Source organism: Oncorhynchus mykiss, chromosome 4 (genome assembly GCF_013265735.2).
Source record: "Oncorhynchus mykiss isolate Arlee chromosome 4, USDA_OmykA_1.1, whole genome shotgun sequence".
Taxonomy (NCBI): domain Eukaryota; kingdom Metazoa; phylum Chordata; class Actinopteri; order Salmoniformes; family Salmonidae; genus Oncorhynchus; species Oncorhynchus mykiss.
Window position 1 is genome coordinate 6,545,719 of NC_048568.1, and position 23,508 is coordinate 6,569,226.

The window sequence follows — 23,508 nt, forward strand, 5'->3', positions numbered from 1 at the left end:
TGTTTTCACCAGCATGAATGGGTTGTTACATGTACATCAGAATGTTGGGCTCATGTCCTCTTTTGTATTATCATCAATTACTGATGTCATGTCATCAAGTTCCCAGGACTCAGAGAGGGAGAGAGAAATTGAGAGAGAGAAGGGGGGGGATTGAGAGAGAAGGGGGGGGATTGAGAGAGAAGGGGGGGATTGAGAGAGAAAGGGGGGAAATTGAGAGAGGAGGGGGGGATTGAGAGAGACAGAGAGAGAGGGAGGAAATTGAGAGGGAGAGAGAGAGAGATATCAACCTGCACATGTCCTCTACTGTATACTTATTGTTATTGTTCAATGTACGGTTATTTTGACCCTTGGTTATTGTTGTTACTGTTGTCCCGTTGACAATTTTGATTCTTATTATTTTCTTATTATTTGCTCTGTACTCCAGAGAAGTGACAATGTGACATGATATCCCTAGTTGATATTGACTTCTAACATAAATGTGCACGCACAGCCTGTGCATGTGTGTGCGCAGGGGGTTACGGATCAAAATGTTTGAAAACCACTGAGCTAGTGAATACATTGGGATTGGGTGCACCACAAACAGCAAATTGTAGGAAGAGAGGATAAATGAATATGTTTGGTGATCAAGAATATGAACCGTTTACTTTGCCCACCAGAATGGGGCTTCAAACAACAATTACTAGCATAGACCTACTGGTCTTTTGGTATGTCAACATATCTTGAAATTCACAATTTACTTATGAAGCTTGCATTTGGAATTTGTTGATACATTTTTGTTTTTGACAAAATAATGAAAACGTCTGTCTCGAAGCCTCAATAAAGAGACAAAGATTTGTAGTTGGACAAGTCACTGCCAGTATAGATTTTTGAGACTTGACTTGCCCTTAGAATGCACGAATTGGACTTGACTCGACACTCGACCCGTTCTACTTGGGACTCAATTTAAGACTTGGACCTTCTGACTTGACACTTCCTTGTGACGCGAATAATAGTGACTTGGTCCCATATCGGCTATGTAGCTATTGTATTTCCCTCACTTACTCTCCCGGGGAGGAGTTTGCCTCCACTCTCTTTTGTAGCTAACTCAGCCTGCAACGGATGGGCGCCAGCCATCAATCTGTAAGTCTTTGCTCACTCTTTGCTTTTGGTCTGCAGTTATGTTTTACAGTTAGTTCCTTCACACCCCTTGACTTTTTCCATATTTTGTGGTGTTACAGTCTGAATTTTAAATGGATTAAATTGAGATGTTCTGTCACTGGACTACATACAATACTCCATAATGTAAAAGTGGAATTATGTTTTTCGAAATTGTTTACAAACTAATTGAAAATAAAAATATGAAATGTATTGAGTCAATAAGTGTTCAACCCCTTTGTTATGGCAGGCCTAAAGAAGTTCAAGAATAAAAATGTGCCTAACAAGTCACAAAATAAGTTGCATGGACTCACACACACAATTATCTGTAAGGTTACTCAGTCGAGCAGTGAATTTCAAACACAGATTCAACCACAAAGACCAGGGAGGTTCACCAATGCCTCTCAAAACAGGGCATCTCTTGGTAGATGGGTAAAAAAAAAAGACATTGAATATCCCTTTGAGCTTGGTGAAGTTATTAATTACACTTTGGATGGTGTATCAATACACCCAGTCACTATAAATATACGGGTGTCCTTCCTTGTTCAGTTGAGAGGAAAGAAACCACTCAGGGAATTCACCATGAGGCAAATGTTGACTTTAAAACAGTTAGAGTTTAATGGCTGTGAAGAAAACTGAGGATGGATCAACAACACTGTAGTTACTCCACAATACTAGCCTAATTGACAAAGCAAAACATGTGGAAAGCAATTAACTCTTTGTCATGAAAACAGAGTGTTATGTTTGGGGCAAATCCAATACAACACATTACCACTTTCCATATTTTCAAGCATAATGGTGGCTGCATCATGTTATGAGTATGTTTGTCATCTTTAAGGACTGGGGAGTTTTTCAGGATAAAAAAAAACTGAATGTAGCTAAGCACAGACAAAATCATAGAGGAAAACCTGGTTCAGTCTGCTTTCCACCAGACACTGGGAGATGTATTCACCTTCCAGCAGGATAATAACCTAAAACACAAGGCCAAATCTACACTGGAGTTGCTTACCAAGAAGACAGTGAATGTTCCTGAGTGGCCGAGTTACAGTTTTGACATAAATCTACTTGAAAATCTATGACAAAACCTGAAAATGGTTGTCTAGAAATGATCAACAACCAATTTGACAGAGCTTGAAGAATTTTGAAAATAATAATGGGCAAATGTTTCACAGTCCAGGTGTGGAAAGCTGTTAAGGACATGCATATCTGGTGCTTGTCTACTCATTATGTCAGATATCCGGAAATATGTATAGATATTGACCCTTTTCACCCAGTGACTGAGTGAGTAAATGTCCTGGACCATAGGTAGGCTTGGGCGGTATCCAGATTGTCATACCTTCATAGCGACCTTGTGTCATACCGGGATATTCAGTAATACTGGCACTGAACACAAGGGGCACTATTTTCAAACCCCACTGTAATCCGAAGGTTAGCAGTGCTGACAAGTATATGTAACATCCCATAGAGAGTGCTAACTAAATGCTACGAGAGCATTGCAAACATGTTCTAGTCTCTGACTTAAAGTATTTGCAGGTCAGAAACCCCAGCTCATAAAGTTATACAAGTTACAAAAAAATGCTGCTCACAGTAATACTAGACAGCAAGGCTCTTGATCCAGGATGGGATTCTCTGCTGTTAACAAACAAAGCTTGATTTTGGAATAAGCTCATAGCTAACTAGCTACTAAATTAGCATACCAAATGTACAACTGCAGAGCATTTAGCACATTTTAGACAGTTAACTTAATAGTTATAAGATATCTGGCAAACATTTAGTTGTGAATTCCATACTGTAACTAGAACACCTGGCACGTTCTGCACAACAGTGAGCGACTTACAAGTCACCGGTCTCTCAATGTTTTGTGGTAAACAAACACCATGTGACTGGGGACTACCAGTAAGCTTCATAATGAAAAATAACGTGACAGGTGAAATGAAGAACACAATGTTCTTTATCTCTGATTCAAAGGGGTTGGGTTAAATGTGAATCACACATTTCAGTTGAAGACATTAATTTGTACAACTGACTAGGTATCCCCCTTTCCTTTTTCTCACGTTATGTACAAGTTGACTGCAGGTCAACTTAAAAAGTAGCTACAAATATTAAAATGTATAAAAAAAAACTGTGCATGGTTGTGCATGGATAGCATACCTGAGTAATGAGCCAGTCATGGGTAACCATCTGTCGGTTTGTCCCCTTGTGTGTTGGGTTTGATGTGCTTCCCCAAGCAGTCTAGAGCATCCTTGGCAGTGGAAAACGTGTGTGTTGTGTTCTGGAAGGTGAAGATAAGTTTTGCTGGGTGGATGAAGCCGCATCTCGGGTTTAGCTTGCATAGCTGGGATCTCACCTCGTTGTAGGTCTCCCTCTGTTTTAGCAGTTCGGCACTCGGGTCTTGGTAGATGCTGATCCTCTTCTCTGCAAGGCTAACAATTTGCCGCTTGACTTCAAAGCTGTGGATCCGTGCAATCCTACAGCAAGTGTTGAGCTGTGTGGTTCTCAATGTTAATCAGCAGCATTGGACCCATCTTCTCCTGCCAAACAGCTCATAGAAAAGATCATGAAAGAAGTTGGAAGCTGCTTCCACTCTAGTCTCAAGTCCTGTGGCCCGCACATTGAATTTTACGGGAATGATTTTCGATTGATTACATCTTTTAAGAGTTTGATCATCCCTTCCAACTTAGCTGGTGCTGTTTCCAGGTCATGGAGTCGCACCTCTGTCGTGTTGGCTGTCTTCTCCAAACGTTCATCTTTAGTTGACTAGATATCCCCTTTAGCAGTGAGCACTGACAATTATTCATTTCATGGTTTCAGTTGTCGTTTCATTGTAATCTCCTCTCATAGTAGCGGCTCTTTTTGTTGGCTGGTGTTGAGACCCGCCATGTTCTCACAGTTGAATTGTGGACGGATCAATTCTTGCTGCTCGAGCCTAATATACCTGCTAGGTTATTTCTTGTCACACAATGAATGTTCCACACCTTAATATGTTGTTTAGTAGTTGACACGTTTCAGGAAATAAATGTGTTCATTCATAGTCATTTGCAAAAGAATGCCACGAAAAGGCCAAGCGTTTCAATGGATGCCAAAGCTTCCCTAATTCTCATCGGTTTTATATAATAACTTGAAAAATGTATAAGTGGGGTGTATGTTAGATGTGGTTACGGTTATGCTACCTACCCTTTAAAGACCCCTGCCACCAAAAGCCATAGACTAGCCATAGAGAAGGGAGGACAGCGACGACGCCGGGGTTCGCGGCCACAAAGCCTAAAAAACAGGCCAGCACAAGGGGTGGTCGGCGGAGCCGAGGAGTGAGTCAGAGATCGTCAGTGAGATGATGGAGAAATTGGAGGAGAGAGAAATGAGAGAGTTGTTGTGTTGGTGTATGATGCACGACATTCGCCCTAAGGAGCGTGTCATCAGTTTTATGCCACCTGAGTCAGCTCTCCGTACTCGTCCTGAGGAGCGTGCTATCAGTCTGGTAAAATCTGTGCCGGCTCCATGCACCAGGTCTCCAGTATGCCTCCACAGCCCAGTACGTCCTGTGCCAGCTCCACGCACCAGGCCTCCAGCGACAGTCGGCATTCCAGAGCCTCCAGCGACGGTCGGCAGTCCAGAGCCTCCAGCGACGGTCGGCAGTCCAGAGCCTCCAGCGACGGTCAGCGGTCAGGAGGTTCCAGGCAAGGCGTCCAGTCCTGCTCCATGACAGGAGCCTCCCTCTGCGCCGGTGCCCAGTCCAGGCATGGCGTCGAGTCCCGCTCCATGGCAGGAGCCTCCCTCTGCGTTGGTGCCCAGTCCAGGCGTGGCGTCCAGTCCTGCTCCATGGCAGGAGCCTCCCTCTGCGCCGGTGCCCAGTCCAGGCACGGCGTCCAGTCCCGCTCCAAGGCCGGAGCCCTTCCTCTGCGCCGTTGCCCAGTCTAGGCATGGCGTCCAGTCCTGCTCCATGGCAGGAGCCTCCCTCTGCGCCGGTGCCCAGTCCAGGCACGGCGTCCAGTCCCACTACATGGCAGGAGCCTCCCTCTGCGCTGGTGCCCAGTCCAGGCACGGCGTCCAGTCCTGCTCCATGACAGGAGCCTCCCTCTGCGCCGGTGCCCAGTCCAGGCATGGCGTCGAGTCCCGCTCCATGGCAGGAGCCTCCCTCTGCGTTGGTGCCCAGTCCAGGCGTGGCGTCCAGTCCTGCTCTATGGCAGGAGCCTCCCTCTGCGCCGGTGCCCAGTCCAGGCACGGCGTCCAGTCCCGCTCCAAGGCCGGAGCCCTCCCTCTGCGCTGGTGCCCAGTCCAGGCACGGCGTCCAGTCCTGCTCCATGACAGGAGCCTCCCTCTGCGCCGGTGCCCAGTCCAGGCACGGCGTCCAGTCCCACTACATGGCAGGAGCCTCCCTCTGCGCTGGTGCCCAGTCCAGGCACGGCGTCCAGTCCTGCTCCATGGCAGGAGCCTCCCTCTGCGCCAGTGCCCAGTCCAGGCACGGCGTCCAGTCCCACTCCAAGGCTGGAGCCTTCCTCTGCGCCGGTGCCCAGTCCCGCTCCAAGGCCGGAGCCTTCCTCTGTGCCGGTGCCCAGGCCAGGCACGGCGTCCAGTCCTGCTCCAAGGCCGGAGCCTTCCTCTGCGCCGGTGCCCAGTCCAGGCACGGCGTCCAGTCCTGCTCCAAGGCCGGAGCCTTCCTCTGCACCGAGGCTCAGTCCAGGCACAGTGTTCAGCCCTGGTCCATGGCTGGATCCACGGGATGAGCGGGTTCTTCGTCCCGCACCAGAGCCGCCATCGACGCTAGATGCCCAACCAGACCCTCCCCTATATAGTCAGGTTTTTGAGTCCGCACCTTTGGGGGGGGGGGGGGGGTACTGTCATGCCCTGACCATAGAGAGCCTTTTTATTCTCTTCTATTGTGGTTAGGTCGGGGTGTGACTAGGGTGGATACTCTAGGTTGTTTATTTCTATGTTGGCCTGGTATGGTTCACAATCAGAGGCCGCTGTTTATCATTGTCTCTGATTGGGGATCATATTTAGGCAGCCATTTCCCCACTGTGTTTTGTGGGATCTTGTTTATGTGTAGTTGCCTGTGAGCACTTCATTGACCTCACGTTTCATTTGTTCTTTATTGTTTTGTGCGTTTCACTTCAATAAATATGTGGAACCCATATCACGCTGCGCCTTGGTCCGAATGTTCTTACGACGATCGTGTTATGTATTATGTATTATTATGAAGCTGTTCCTAATATTTTGTACATAGTGTATATTCTTTTGAAACAATCTAATATCTCTGTTTGATCCATATATTTTCCAGACTTTATTCTATAAAAGAGCAGTATATCCCTCTTAATGCCTAATAGGTACTGGTCTGCAATGTGTTACACTGCATTTGGTCCAGGTGGAAACACTTACCTACTCAGTCAGCAGTTCCGCTCTCTAAACTACATATATCAGATCAAGGCTGTGTGCCCGACACACCTTACAGATCCTGCAATTAAGGGGTTTGAGTGTACACACACACATACATTCCACTCAGTTGGGTCGATTTAAGTCTCTACCCTCCATCTCTGTGTTTATCCCCACTGTCTGGTGGAGTTGTAGTGTTTTCACTGAAGCGTTGCACACAAACATCGAACAAACGTAGTCCAGATCTGTTTCACATGTTAGTGTTGGATTATAGAGTGAGCCCACCTCTCCTCTTTATATGGCTAAGTACAGAGGGGATGTACAGACTTATGCAGACAGTTTGTTGGATTAGAGAATTCAGGGACCTCAGCTCCATAATGAACACTGTGCAAAGTAATCAGATAATCGTGTGCTCAACTACTACTCAAACAACTCAACCTCGGCTCACCTTTAGTTTAGAAAAGCTAAAGAGTCTGAAACCGCCTTCACTGCACAATTTTCTCAATCCTTTCACAGTACACAATACTCAAAGTCCCCGTATCAAATTTGGAGAGTCGACGTCGAACATGACATTTGTGGCAAATATTGTGAAAGCAGTTTAAACTGTGAGAGAACTCACTATGATCATATGCAGATGTTTCCAGCTGTAAATGGATGGAACACAATTCAGCAGACTCCGGAAATGTCTCCTGAAATTCCCCTAATAGATATTTTCCCGTAGCGATGTGACTCTATTCCCTCAACGTCAGTCAGACCAAGGAGCTGATCGTGGACTATAGTTGGCTTGCAGTTGTGTCACAAATCACATAGAAACCACACCAGGCGCCATGTTCCCAATCTGGCCCTCAAACCATCACGGTCACCTAATAATCCCCAGTTTACAATTGGCTCATTCATCCCCCCTCTCCCCTGTAACTATTCCCCAGGTCATTGCTGTAAATGAGAACGTGTTCTCAGTCAACTTACCTGGTAAAATAACAGATAAATAAACATATTTAAAAAAATATTTAAAATGTTGGAAGACCAGAATCAGTCTGGGAAGTGGGTGAAAGGTTTAGCTAGCCGTTCCAGCTGTCAGAGAAGGGAGAGTAGGCTACTCTCGATAGGGCAAGTATCTTTGTGGGAGGACATTATGAAAAGACTCTCCAGTTCCAGTCCCTAGTGAGAAAAACTAGGAGGACAGAGAGATATTATATAGTAACATAATATTTAGTGCTGTCCAATTTTAGTATAATGCAGCCTGTTTCTTTGTGAGGTTTTCTGTCCTCAGATACAGAGAGCTGTGAAACCCTGACTGCAGATGTAGGGGTCCCACTGAATGTCCCAAGAGACTAAGGGTATATTCTTGTATACCAAGGATTATATGTGTACCTATATTAGCTAATTTTGTAAACAAAAATATAGTTGGCCTGCTGGGTGTGCAGACTTTTGTTCCAGCCCAGCACTAACACAGCAGGTTTATCAAACCTAATTAGTTGATAATCAAGTGCGTTATTGCTGGGCTGACACAGATGTCTGCTCATCCAGTAGATCAGAAATCAGTGCTGCGAGGTTGGCAACTTTTGGTGTTGACTTTTTATTGTTCACCTGAAATGATGCTTTAAAACTTTAGGGTAGGGGGCACTATTTTCACCTGTTTGCCTGTTCGCCACTTGTTTGGTTGACAAATTATTGATTATTTAGGCTAAAAACAACATTAGGATTGATTATAAACATCGTTATACATGTTTTTACTAACTTCACGGATACTATTTGGATTTTTCTTCTGCCTGTTTGACTGCGTTTGAGCCTGTGGATTACTGAAGTAAACGTGCCAACAAAACTGAGGTTTTTGGATATAAAGAGAGACTTTATCGAACAAAACAAACATTTATTGATTAAATTCATGTCTTCTGAGTGCAACCATATGAAGATCATCAAAGGTAAGTGATTAATTTTATCTCTATTTCTGACTTGTGTAACTCTTCTACTTGGCTGGTTAATGTTTGTAATGATTTGTCTGCTGGGCGCTGTTCTCAGATAATTGCATGGTATGCTTTCGCCGTAAAGCCTTTTTGAAATCTGAAACAAACCTATCATACTACTATGGCTGACCCTGTAAAAAAACACATTACACTGCACCTATCATTCTACTATGGCTGACCCTGTAAAACAAGACCTATCATACTACTATGACTGACCCTGTAAAACAACACATTTCACTGCACCTATCATACTACTATGACTGACCCTGTAAAACAACACATTACACTGCACCTATCATACTACTATGGCTGACCCTGTAAAACAGCACCTATCAGACTACAATGGCTGACCCTGTACAACAACACCTATCATACTACTATGGCTGACCCTGTAAAACAACACATTTCACTGCACCTATCATACTACTATGACTGACCCTGTAAAACAACACATTTCACTGCCCCTATCATAGTACCATGGCTGACCCTGTAAAACAACACATTGCATTGCACCTATCATACTACTATGGCTGACCCTGTAAAACAACACCTATCATACTACTATGACTGACCCTGTAAAACAACACATTACACTGCACCTATCATACTACTATGGCTGACCCTGTAAAACAACACCTATCATACCTCTATGGCTGACCCTGTAAAACAACACATTTCACTGCACCTATCATACTACTGTGATTGACCCTGTAAAACAACACATTACACTGCACCTATCATACTACTATGGCTGACCCTGTAAAACAACACCTATCATATTATTATGGCTGACCCTGTAGAACAACACATTACACTGTACCCATCATACTACTATGGCTGACCCTGTAAAACAACACCTATCATATTATTATGGCTGACCCTGTAGAACAACACATTACACTGTACCCATCATACTACTATGGCTGACCCTGTAAAACAACACATGACACTGCACCTATCATACTACTATGGCTGACCCTGTAAAACAACACTGATCATATTATTATGGCTGACCCTGTAAAACAACACATTACACTGCACCTATCATACTACTATGGCTGACCCTGTAAAACAACACATTTCTCTGCACCTATCATACTACTATGGCTGACCCTGTAAAACAACACATGACAATGCACCTATCATACTACTATGACTGACACTGTAAAACAACACATTACACTGCACCTATCACACTACTATGGCTGACCCTGTAAAACAACACCTATCATACTACTATGGCTGACCCTGTAAAACAACACATGACACTGCACCTATCATACTACTATGGCTGACCCTGTAAAACAACACCTATCAGACTACAATGGCTGACCCTGTACAACACCTATCAGACTACAATGGCTGACCCTGTAAAACAACACATGACACTGCACCTATCATACTACTATGACTGACCCTGTAAAACAACACATTACACTGCACCTATCATACTACTATGGCTGACCCTGTAAAACAACACCTATCATACTACTATGGCTGACCCTGTAAAACAACACCTATCAGACTACAATGGCTGACCCTGTACAACAACACCTATCATACTACTATGGCTGACCCTGTAAAACAACACATTTCACTGCACCTATCATACTAATGTGATTGACCCTGTAAAACAACACATTACACTGCACCTATCATACTACTATGGCTGACCCTGTAAAACAACACCTATCATATTATTATGGCTGACCCTGTAGAACAACACATTACACTGTACCCATCATACTACTATGGCTGACCCTGTAAAACAACACCTATCATATTATTATGGCTGACCCTGTAGAACAACACATTACACTGTACCCATCATACTACTATGGCTGACCCTGTAAAACAACACATTACACTGCACCTATCATACTACTATGGCTGACCCTGTAAAACAACACATGACACTGCACCTATCATACTACTATGGCTGACCCTGTAAAACAACACTGATCATATTATTATGGCTGACCCTGTAAAACAACACATTACACTGCACCTATCATACTACTATGGCTGACCCTGTAAAACAACACATTTCACTGCACCTATCATACTACTATGGCTGACCCTGTAAAACAACACATTACACTGCACCTATCATACTACTATGGCTGACCCTGTAAAACAACACATGACACTGCACCTATCATACTACTATGGCTGACCCTGTAAAACAACACATGACACTGCACCTATCATACTACTATGACTGACCCTGTAAAACAACACCTATCATACTACTATGGCTGACCCTGTAAAACAACACATTTCACTGCACCTATCATACTACTATGGCTGACCCTGTAAAACAACACATTACACTGCACCCATCATACTACTATGACTGACCCTGTAAAACAACACATTACACTGCACCTATCATACTACTATGACTGACCCTGTACTACAACAGATTTTACTGCACCTATCATACTACTATGACTGACCCTGTAAAACAACACATTACACTGCACCTATCATACTACTATGACTGACCCTGTACTACAACAGATTTTACTGCACCTATCATACTACTATGACTGACCCTGTACTACAACAGATTTTACTGCACCTATCATACTACTATGGCTGACCCTGTAAAACAACACCTATCATACTACTATGGCTGACCCTGTAAAACAACACATTACACTGCACCCATCATACTACTATGACTGACCCTGTAAAACAACACATTACACTGCACCTATCATACTACTATGACTGACCCTGTACTACAACAGATTTTACTGCACCTATCATACTACTATGACTGACCCTGTAAAACAACACATTACACTGCACCTATCATACTACTATGACTGACCCTGTACTACAACAGATTTTAATGCACCTATCATACTACTATGACTGACCCTGTGCTACAACAGATTTTACTGCACCTATCATACTACTATGGCTGACCCTGTAAAACAACACCTATCATACTACTATGGCTGACCCTGTGAAACAACACATTGCATTGCACCTATCATACTACTATGGCTGACCCTGTAAAACAACACCTATCATACTACTATGACTGACCCTGTAAAACAGGGGTGTCAAAGTCAAATGGACGGAGGGCCAAATAAAAAAATCAGCTACAAGACGAGGGCCGGACTGTTCGAATGTTCATTGAAAAATTTTTAAATGACGCATATAGTCTATTGAACCTACTGAAAACCTAACAAATATATTACAATATGATCAGATAAATAAAGCAATATTTTCTTATGGCTCTGTCAGTAATCTTTAATTTTCAACAGACACAAAAGACAAATTTCCTTTATATAAATATCCCCATAACATGAACATTAAATGAAAGAAACCGGTATTCAAGGCACCATCAGTAGACTATATTTTCTATTTTAGCAAAAGTGGGCTAAATTTACTTCAAAGAAAAAACAATAATAGCAATTTTCTATCATCCACTCAACTGAAATATTTTTAAAATATAATTGGATTGAAATACAAAAAAATAAAGTGCAAAAATCTATTAATCAAAAACAACACTTTGTTTAAGGAGAAGTAACATGCAGTGAAAACAAATATTAAATTTTAACTTTTAAACTTGAACTGAGTAAAAACTCTAAATATGTGATTGCACAGTAATGTTCACTTGTTTGAGGTTGAGGGTGATACTTGGTGGTGTCCCATCTTTTCCACAAGTTCATCAATGTTCGGGGTAAGGCTCTGAGCTGAAGAAATCCTCAGAATTGAGTGGAGGTGTTCAGCAGTAAGTCGACTTCTGTGTGATGTTTTGTTCAGGTTCATCAAAGAAAACAGTTGTTCACACAGGTATGTGCTGCCAAACATAGACAACGTTTGAGCAGCCTGGATGCGCAGCTGGGGCATTGTGCCGGGGAGGAAACGGGCAAACTCCGCAGCACCCACTGCCGCATATTTTTCCCTCAGTGCATCATTGCATTGGAGGTCAATCAACTCCATTTGGAGGTTTGGTGGTGAGCTTTCCACGTCAACAGCAAATGGGTTACCGAGCAGTTCCAACCTGCTTTTTTGTGCTTCAAAGTCAGCAAATCGGCGTCGAAAGTCAGTGGTAAGCATACCTATTTTATCAGCCAACTGTGTGCTCGGGAACGCACTGGTAGAGAGCTTCTCTTTCATGGTCTGGCAGCTGGGAAAGTGGCTCAAATTTTCTTTCCGCATCTGCGTCTCCCACAGAGTCAGTTTGGTTTTAAATGCCTTCACTGTACTGTACATATCAGAGATGACACGATCCCGACCCTGCAGCTGCAAGTTTATTGCATTCAGATGACTCGTAATGTCACACAGAAAAGCCATTTCACACAGAAACATTTCGTCTCGGAGTTGTGTTGTGTCTTTCCCTTTGCTGTCCAAGAATAGACAAATCTCCTCACGAAGCTCGAAACATCTTTGAAGCACCTTTCCCTGGCTTAGCCATCGCACCTCTGTGTGATAAGGCAAATCACCATGCTCCGTTTCTAACTCCGTCAGAAATGCCTTGAACTGGCGGTGATTCAAACCTTTGGCTCTGATAAAGTTAACTGTGCGCGTGATGATGCTCATTACATGCTCCATTTTCAAGGCTTTACCGCACAACGCTTCCTGGTGTATGATACAATGATAAGCTGTCAGCTCACCTGTCGCGTTTTCCTCTTGCATCTTTTCCCGTATCTTCGCCACCAGTCCGCTCCTGTGTCCACACATCGCAGGTGCTCCGTCGGTTGTCAAACCCACGAGTTTTTCCCAAGGCAGCTCCATCTCATTTACACATCTTGACACCTCTTCATACAAATCATGCCCCGTAGTTGTGCCATGCATAGGACGTAAAGCCAAAAACTCCTCTGTCACGCTTAGGCTGGAGTCCACTCCGCGGATGAAAATTGACAACTGGGCAATGTCAGAAATGTCGGTGCTCTCATCCACAGCCAAGGAATATGCAATAAAATCTTTTCCCTTTTTCACAAGCTGCTCTTTTAGATTGATGGACAACTGGTCTACTCTCTCGGCAATGGTGTTTCTGCTCAGACTCACATTTAAAAAGAGTTGCCTTTTTTCTGGGCAAACTTCGTCACAAACTTTAATCATGCAGTTTTTGATGAAATCCCCCTCCGTAAATGGCCGGGCTGATTTAGCGATCTCTTCTGCCAAAATAAAACTGGCCTTGACAGCAGCCTGGCCTTGTGATTTGGCTTTTTTGAACAGAGCCTGTCGAGATTTGAGGCCTCGTTTTAATTCCTCTGCCTTTTGTAGCCTTTGTTCCATGTCCATATTCTTGTTTTTGTCCGCGTGTTTCGTTTCATAATGTCGTCTCAGATTATACTCTTTCAGTACCGCCACACTTTCTCCACACAGAAGACACACAGGTTTTCCAGCTACCTTCGTGAACATATACTCCGACTCCCACCTTGTTTGAAACCCCCGGTTCTCAGTATCCACCTTCCGTTTTGCCATTTTTGATGGGTATCTGAAAGTTAATTTTACTGTGATGCTGACGACTGCTGTGCCAATAAATATTGAAATGAAGCAGCCTACTGCTCGGTGCGTCACCTTTGCATTGTGGGAAATGTAGTATTGGTGCGTGTAAAAGATCTGCGGGCTGCCGGCTTGCTGCGGGCCGGTTCTAATAATAAATCAAGATCATCCCAGGGGCCGTAAAAAACCTTCTTGCGGGCCGGATGTGGCCCGCGGGCCTTGACTCTGACATATGTGCTGTAAAACAACACATTTCACTGCACCTATCATACTACTATGGCTGACCCTGTAAAACAACACCTATCATACTACTATGACTGACCCTGTAAAACAACACATTACACTGCACCTATCATACCACTATGACTGACCCTGTAAAACAACACATTTCACTGCACCTATCATACTACTAGGACTGACCCTGTAAAACAACACCCATCATACTACTATGAGCGACCCTGTAAAACAACACCTATCATACTACTATGACTGACCTTGTACAACAACACCTATCATACTACTATGACTGACCCTGTAAAACAACACATTACACTGCACCTATCATACTACTATGGCTGACCCTGTAAAACAACACCTATCATTTTACTATGACTGATCCTGTACAACAACACCTATCATACTACTATGGCTGACCCTGTACAACAACACATTACACTGCACCTATCATACTACTATGGCTGACCCAGTAAAACAACACCTATCATACTACTATGGCTGACCCTGTAAAACAACACATTTCACTGCACCTTTCCAGTTAATGTGACCTTAATATGGCCGACTGGTGGATTTCTTGCCTCTCATTGGCCAAAATATAGCATCAGCAATCCATGGTATATATACATCATCATTGTCAATGTCCTGTTTACTATCCCCCCCAGGAAAGAAGAAGCGAGGCAGGGAGTTTGGTTCCTACTCTAGGGAGGTGAAGACAAATGAGGGAGGAGTGGAGGACAAAGCCCCCCGGCCGCCGGACATGAACCCTGTGATCAATGCTACAACTGTCAGCACCGACATGTCCCTTATCAGTAGCTCACTGGCAGCCTTCAACTATATAGCAGGTACAGCAAAGTTCACAATGTTACGGCAACATCGCAAGCACAGCGTTCACGCACCTTATACCTTCATAGCAGGTTCAACGTTCAAACAACGTTACAGCAACATAGCTTAGTACAATGCTCACACAACCTACAACAATAAAGCAGGTACAAAAACATTCACACAACATTACACCAACTTAGCAAGTGCAGCAACGTTCACACAACGTTACACCAACAAAGCAAGATCAACGTTCACACAACGTACACCTTTATAGTAGGTTAAACATTCACGCATCCTATAGCGTCAGAGCAGGTACAGGTTCGCACAACATTACAGCAACTTTGCATGCCAAGCTAAGTTTACACTACATTACAGCAACTTTGCATGTCAAGCTAAGTTTACACTACATTACAGCAACTTTGCATGTCAAGCTAAGTTTACACTACATTACAGCAACTTTGCATGTACTGTACAGCGACATTCACACATTATAACAACTTTGCATGTACAGAAACATTCACACAATCTCTTAGATGACAGTGAGGTAGAGAAGGGGTTAAGGTTGGGCTCTGAGGAACCTTTTACTGCAGTGGGCTAAATCAGGTCACACAAAGTGGTTCATGGTAGTCTTAAGCAAATTGACTTTGAAACCAAAGTATACACCTCACACACATGGTTATTAAAAGAAGACACCGGTAGCAGGTCAGATATAGAGTTTAAATGTATTCCATTTTGAGTTTGCATTCCAATGTTACACTTTATATACATCACAGAGGACTTAAACATATCAAAACCGTTTGACATAGAAATACCAGATTTTCAGCATGTATTTTGAAATAATGTTTATTAATTATGAAAAGTATGAATAACATTCTACCCATGAGGGCACTAGTCATTTGACTACAGGAAAGGGCTACAATCAACAATTGTTGACGCTAGGGCCCTGTAGTGGGTTTACATTGACATTTCAGTGTATCGTTTCTGTTAGGTTGTATGTGGGTGGTACAGACACTAATCTCCATTGAGGTTCCCTCTCCACTGTGACTGAGAGGAGCTACTAAATATGGACTGGAGGAATGCAGATGTAGAGATAGCTTCCCCTGTAAAATCCCCCTCATACTCACTCACACACACACGAACACTGTCACACACACATATTACGCCTGTTCCCGTAAGTCACCTGCTCCAGCCAGCTGCTAAAACAGAGAGAACACAGTATTTCCTGTTCCTTTACCTCCCACTCGTATGGACAAAGATTTAATCGCTATTTTTTGTCCCAATCTCTGTGGTCATGGGAGCAGAAGTACAGATTCTTTCATTTCAAACTGTGCCTCTCTGTGTTCAAAATGATTTAATGAGCAGTTGTGTAAGGCCAGAATGAGTAAATCCAGCAGAGCAGGCAGAGCAAGTCGGAGTTAAATTAGTTTTTGCTTTCAAAGGCAAGATGTTGAAGTGTATGAACTACATTTGGTTCTACATATGACAGTATTTGACTCTCTCTCTCCCTACAGACCACCCAGAGCGCGCGGCGCTCTACTTTGTGTGCGGCGTGTGCCTCGGCCTTCTCCTCACCCTGTTTGCTCTGGTGGTCCAGATCTCGTGCCGCACCGACTGCCAGCCTCGCCGCCGCCGCCCCGGTACCACCACCAAGAACCGCCTGCGGCCCACCGACTCCTCATCGGACTCCAGCGACTCAGACTCGGACTGGGAAACCACGTCGGATCTATCCGCGCGCCGCCACCGCCGCTTCGAGCGCACGCTCAACATGAACGTGTTCACGTCTGCGGAGGAGCTGGAACGGGCACAGCGGCTGGAGGAGAGGGAGAGGATCATACGAGAGATCTGGATGAACGGTCAACCCGACATACCCGGGACGCGTAGCCTCAACCGCTATTATTGAGGCAAGAACGTAAATGAACCACTACTAGATCTAGATGAACCCGGGACGCCGAGCCTCAACTGCTATTATTGAGGACCGTAAATGAACCGCTACTAGATCTAGAAAGGGGGCTGTGAAGGTTGGAGTGCAGTACTTGAGATGGGATGTGTAGGACCACAAAAACACACTAGGGTTTGGGGATGGGGGGGGAGGGACCCCACCACCGGACCTGGTTTTCGGAGGTGTGCATGATAACAGGACCACTTTGGACTGTGGGGGTTTGGAACCGCACGATGGAACACAGTGACGCTTGCAGACCAGGAAGGATAAATATCCCCCTCTGTCTGTCAGTCTGTGTCCGTGTGGGCACTGTAAAGCAAAAAAAAAAAAACTCTGTTAATGCAGTGAGAATAAGCTCCTACTTCTCAGCATGGTAAGCTTGACCCGGAGCCTGCCTCTCATTGGTGGAGGATGAAGGTGAAAGGTCAGCTAACTGCACTGCCTCACATTTTACCTCATCGCACCCTCCTGAAGTGGAGGATCTTGAGATACTGAGACTATGAAGCCTGAAAGGTCAAAGGTGACTTAAGGACAGTTGCCAATGTTACTCCAGTGTTGCCTAGTGGATATTGAGAATTGGGCAAATCTGAAAGCGTGCAGCTTGCTTTATGCTCACTCACCCTCCAGTATTGAAATGGTCGAATGGCTTTAGGAGAGGCGTAACACTTACAGTTGAAAGGACATCGTGACACTCAAAGTGAAACTTACAGCGTGACACTTACAGTGGGACAGTGGACCAACAACGTCACAATCTTTAAGAGGAAAATGACCATGGTCAACCAACGCTGTCTTTTGAACTTTGAACCCAAAATGTGTCTTTTTTTATTCTTCTCAAACATTTTATGAAATCTATTTTATATAATATTTAATAGTTGTATTGTTGTGTATTTTTGTCTTTACGGTTATTATTATGAGATATTTTTATACTGCGGTTATCAAAACTTGTCTGGCACCTCAGGGATGCAATCCTAGGGGAGTCCAAAATGGCACCCTATTTCCTTTATAGTGCTCTACTTTTGGCTGGAACCTTTTAAGGGTCTGGCAAATCACTGGCTAAAATTAGTGCACAACATAGGGAATAGGATGCAGTTTTGGGTGTAGCTCCTAGCGTTTCTGTGTATGGTAGTTTCTATTTGTTTCTTAAGAAGAGGATTGGGGCCCGAATTCATTAAGCTTCTCATTGTAGGAGTGCTGATCTAGGATCAGGTCCCCTATGTAATCTGATTCATTATGATATAAAAGGCTAAACTGATCCTAGATCAGCACTCTTACTCTTGAGTCACTTCATGAATACAGTCAATACTATACAATACTCCAGATGTGTCAGCATTTGAGCATTGGGCCAGTAACCGAAAGGTTGCTTTTTAGGATCCCCGAGCTGACAAGGTAAAAATATGTCGTTCTGCCCCTGAGCAAGGAAGTTAACCCACTGTTCCCCAGGCGCCGAAGACGTGGATGTTGATTATGGCAGCCCCCCCCGCACCCCTCTGATTCAGAGGGGTTGGGTTAAATGCGGAAGACATTTCAGTTGAATGCAATCACTTGTGCAACTGACTAGGTATCCCCCTTTCCCATTTATAAAATAAAAAAACACCATGTAAAACACCTCGAAGAGGTCAAGTGATTTAATAAGCTTATTTTTTATATGTTTTAATATGCACAGTGCAGTGGCCTACCTGGCAACAAGGATGTCTATTGGTGGAGAAGGTAACCCAGTCAAGCTGTTATATTACAATCCATCAATGAATTGCAATAATCTTTTTCTCACTTTGTCAAACAGCCTTGTGTGTGTGTTGTCCACATGAAATTGGCGAGGCTGGCCCTAGATCAGTTTTGTCATGCCAGTGGCCATAGGACTTGTCAAGACAGCACAAAAAGATCTAGGACCACAGGCAAGGAAATGGCTACAGAACAAAATCCTGTTAATTTGCCTACCAGTGAAAGAGCTTCCTAAATATTACTGTGGTCATCACTACTAGGGTTAACCCTCACGTGACACTGTTGGGCTATCTGTCAGGTATTATTGTAATGATCATGTTGTTAATAATATAAGCTATTATCAATACAGTTCAGTTGCACTGGGTGAACCGTAGGAATCATGGTTTACCAGAAGAAGTTTGGGATTTTCTTGCATGAGAGGTGAAATGAGAAGGCAGTGAAGAATCTTTACTCCAACTGCAATCCATTATGTTTTTTTTTATTGAAAAAGCTTGTGTTTCAGTTTGAATGGGACATAAAATATGCCAACACAATAGCTGGTAAGTGAGACCAAAATATGACTCCTGTGCTTGGAATAAACTGTGTTGAAAATAAGGTCTTGACTCATCTTGTTTTATTTTTACCTAGTTTTATGAATTCACACAAATATTTTATCCACATCACCACTGTTCGGTGTATCATGAAGATTGTGCGCCATCTGGTGGCGAAACGTGCGACTTTCGCGCATTTTATTTTGGTGATGTTAGTTTTGTTTATATTTCCCATAGCAACTGAAACTATTACTGTTTCCTTAGTCACATCACCATATTTAAACCAGATTTCCATGGGAGTTTGATTAAATAAAAGGTGAATATCCTGCTGGCCAATGCTTATACTTTCTGTTCAGTAACTGTCCATTATTTCCAATGGACAATAAACACTATTACAATATTAGAAGCAATGTCGGTACACACTGGACATTGCCACTGGTGGCTTGCCATTTTTGCCAGGAAACACCTTTCGGGATGTTACGGGCCAAGTAGTTGAGCCGATCATGGAAAATAAACCTGCAATATAAATGTAACGTGTCGATATCTATCACGCTGTGGCCTACACTTGTTCGATTGCAACAGAAAGACTACATCGAGCTCTGATGCCCTTGGAATGTGGATTGTGCAGTGGCATTCTTTGTATTGCAAATTAAACCCTGTGTGAAATGACAAATAGATAGATAGCATAATAAGCTATTTTCTCGTCTTGTTACATATGATTGAAATTTTGTAGAAGCCTGTTTGAATGATTAACATGACTTACTGCAACTTGATACACTAGAAAATGTCTACAAATGACAGTGTAAAACCATTAAGCTGTATACATCTGCTGTTAAGTTCAACATGCCAAGCATATTGGACTCCTCCAAGTCACCTCATAAACTAGCCATTCCATTGAGGTCAAAGTCAAAAACATGAACTTTAAACTACAACAGGGATTTGATTTTCCTGTGAATTCCTGCTTCTCCTCAATTCATAGAAACCGACTAGCTCTGGTCCAGGGCATGTGGCGCATTCCTCCACTATTAGAGGAGGAATGTGCACTATTCCTTGGACCAGAGCTAAGAAATGGAACCTTGCAAGTGCTGGTTCATTTTTATTTGATATATTTTTGGGGTGGGGTCGAGGTGAGGAGGAGGATTATTTAAGAGACTGTTTGAAGAGGTAGGGTTTCAGATAATTTTGGAAGATTTCCTAGCTTCAGGAAGAAGCTGGTTCAACCAGGATAGAGAAGTGCTTGGACCGGGGTAGCCGCCATTCCATAGGATGGGAGGGCCAGGAGACCTGAGGTGACATAACGGCATGCTCGGGTTGGGGTATAGGGTTTGAGCCTGAAGGTAGTGAGGGGCAGTTCCTTTTGCTGTTCCGTAGGTAAGCACCATGGACTTGTAGTGAATACGAGCTTCGACTGGAAGCCAGTGGAGTGTCGGGTGACATCAGAGAACCTGGAAAGGTTGAAAACCAGGCGGGCTGCAGCGTTCTGGATAAGTTGCAAGGGTTTGATGGCACAAGTGGGGAGCCCAGCCAACAGCGAGTTGCAGTAGTCCAACTACTCTACGGATGTTGTAGAGCATGAACCTGCAGGCGCGAGTCACTGCTTTGATGTTTGCAGAGAACAATAGGGTGTTGTCCAGGGTCACATCAAGGTTCTTTGTACTCTGGGAAGGGGACACCGTGGAGTTGTCGACCGTAATGGGGAGGTCTTTGAGCGGGCAGGCCTTCACCGGGAGGAAGAGCAGCTCCGTCTTGTTGAGCTTGAGGTGGTGGGCCGACATCCAAGTTGAGATATCGGCCAGGCATGTAGAATTTGTGTTGCCACCTGGGTGTCAGAAGGGGGGAGGAGAAAAGTAGTTGAGTTTCATCCGCATAGCAGTGATAGGCGCGACCATGTGCGGCCATGGTGGAGCCGAGTGACTTGGTGTATAGAGTGAAGAGGAGAGGGCCTAGAACTGAGCCCTGGAGGACACCAGAAGTGATAATATGTGGTGCAACAACAGATCCTCTCCACGTCACCTGGTAGGAATGGCCTGCCAGGCAGAATGCAATCCAAGAGAGTGCAGAGTCTGAGACGCCAGCCCTGAGAGGGTGGAAAGCAGGATCTGATGGTTCACAGTGTGGAAGGCAGTGGATAGATCTAGCACGATGTGAATAGAGAGAGAGTCAGCTGTGGCAGTGCGGAGAGCCTCCGTGTCACAGAGAATGGCAGTCTGTTATACTGCATGAACACAGCCATTGCGCTATCGACAACACTCCCTGTGGTACAGCCATTACTGGTAAGATATGGGAGAAAGAAGTAAGGAGACGTGTGTGTGCGTGTAGGAGGTGGGGAGGCAGACCTTGACGTACCCTCTGTCCTCTCTGAAAGGGTAAGTGTGTGCGGGCTCTAACCTGCTACTCTACCTCTGCTCCCTCTGAGGAAGAACATCCCGGAAAACATGACCTTCCTCTCCTTTTTGTGTGTATGTGTGTCAGTTGTTTTAGTCTACTAATAAACTTTTTTGAGAGAGCTTGTGTAGTGTCAGTTGTGTTCGATTTGACGGTGTATTGACCATGTTGTGTGGTTAAGGTATGGTCCCTCTGTGGTAAGAGGGAGCTGGGGTGCAGACCGCAAACAGCGAGAGTGGAAGTGGTGGAAAGGATGGTGGACTGTGGAGGACATCCCAGCCACTTGCCAGTGTTGGCACAGCTACTTCCTACATGATGGGTCATCACTTTTACTTAATATACAATCAATCAATCAATCAAGCATTTTTTTAATATATCAGCAATTGTCACAAAGTGCATTTACAGTAACCCGCCTACACCAGAGAAACCCAGGACATATAAGTCACCGCTGCTCCTATTATATCCATCTCCCTGTGTGAACCGGAGTGGAGGGGTGCTGTTTTACGGGCTCCTAACCAACTGTGCTATGTTGTTTGTTTCTTTGCATTGGTTGTAACTTATTTTGCAAATAATGTTGCTGCTACCATCTATTATGACCGAAAAGAGCTTCTGTGCATCAGAACAGAGATTACTCACCTCAAACTGCCTTGTGAGAATTCGTCGGAGAGTGGGCAAACTGCCACTACCATCCGTCCTATTGGCCAATGTGCAATCACTGGAAAATGAACTGGATTATCTCCGATCAAGACTATCCTACCAATGGGACATTAAAACTGTAATATCTTTTGTTTCACTGAGTCGTGGCTGAAGGACAACACGGATAATGTAGAGGTAGCTTGGTTTTCTGTGCATCGGTAGGACAGAGCAGCAACGTCTGGTAAGACTAGGGGCAGGGTGTCTATTTGTCAATAACAGCTAGTGCGCGATGTCTAATATTAAAGAAGTCTCAAAGTAATGCTCGCCTGAGGTAGAATACCTCATGATAATTTGTAGACCCCACTATCTATCGAGAGAGTTCTCATCTATATTATTCATAGCAGTCTATTTACAACCACAAACCGATGCTGGCACTAGGACCGCACTCAATGAGCTACGGACTACAAAGGTAAACCCAGCCGCAAGCTGCCCAGTGACACAAGCCTACCAGACAAGCTAAATGCATTTTATGCTCGCTTTGATGCAAGCAACACTGAAGCATGCATGAGAGCACCAGCTGTTCAGGATGACTGTGTGATCACACTCTCTGTAGCCGATGTGCGCAAGACCGCGGGGCCAGACAGATTACCAGGACGTGTACTCAGAGCATGCGCAGACCAACTTTCTTCAATGACATTTTCAACCTCTCCCTGACCGAGTCTGTAATACCTACGTTTCAAGCAGACCACCATAGTCCCTCTGACCAAGAAAGCGACTGTAACCTTCCTAAATGGCTACCGAGCAATAGCACTCACGTCAGTAGCCATGAAGTGCTCTGAAAGGCTTGTCATGGCTCACATCAACACCATAATCTCGGAAACCCTAGACCCACTCCAATTCGCATACCACCCCAAAAGATCCACTAATGACGCAATCTACTAATGACGCAATCTCAATTGCACCCCACACTCTACAGTGTGGTGCCAGGAAAACAAACTCTTCCTCAATGTGAGCAAGACAAAGGAACTGATCGTGGACGACAGGAAAAAAAGGGCTGAACAGGCCCCCATTAACATCGACGGGGATGTCGTGGAGCGGGTCAAGAGTTTCAAGTTCCTTGGTGTCCACATCACCAACTAACTATCATGGTCCAAACACACCAAGACAGTTGTGAAGAGGGCACAAGAACACCTTTCCCCCCCAGGAGAGTGAAAAGATTTGGCATGGGTCCCCAGATCCTCAAAAAGTTATACAGCTGCACCATCGAGAGAATCCTGACCGGTTGCACTGCCTGGTATGACAA

The 23,508-nt window shown here is 44.3% G+C and overlaps 1 protein-coding gene across 2 annotated transcripts in view; it reads left to right on the forward strand.

Annotated features, from left to right (window-relative positions):
• Positions 1–19,248, forward strand: part of LOC110521998 (protein eva-1 homolog A) — a 160,330-nt gene extending 141,082 nt beyond the window's left edge. For both annotated transcript variants that reach the window (XM_021600038.2, XM_021600039.2), the window contains 2 exons: positions 14,837–15,016; positions 16,508–19,248. In XM_021600038.2, coding sequence (XP_021455713.2) covers positions 14,837–15,016; positions 16,508–16,896 — 569 coding nt within the window. In that variant the 3' untranslated portion in view covers positions 16,897–19,248. The remainder of the gene's footprint in view (positions 1–14,836; positions 15,017–16,507) is intronic.
• The last annotated feature ends 4,260 nt before the right edge of the window (positions 19,249–23,508 follow it).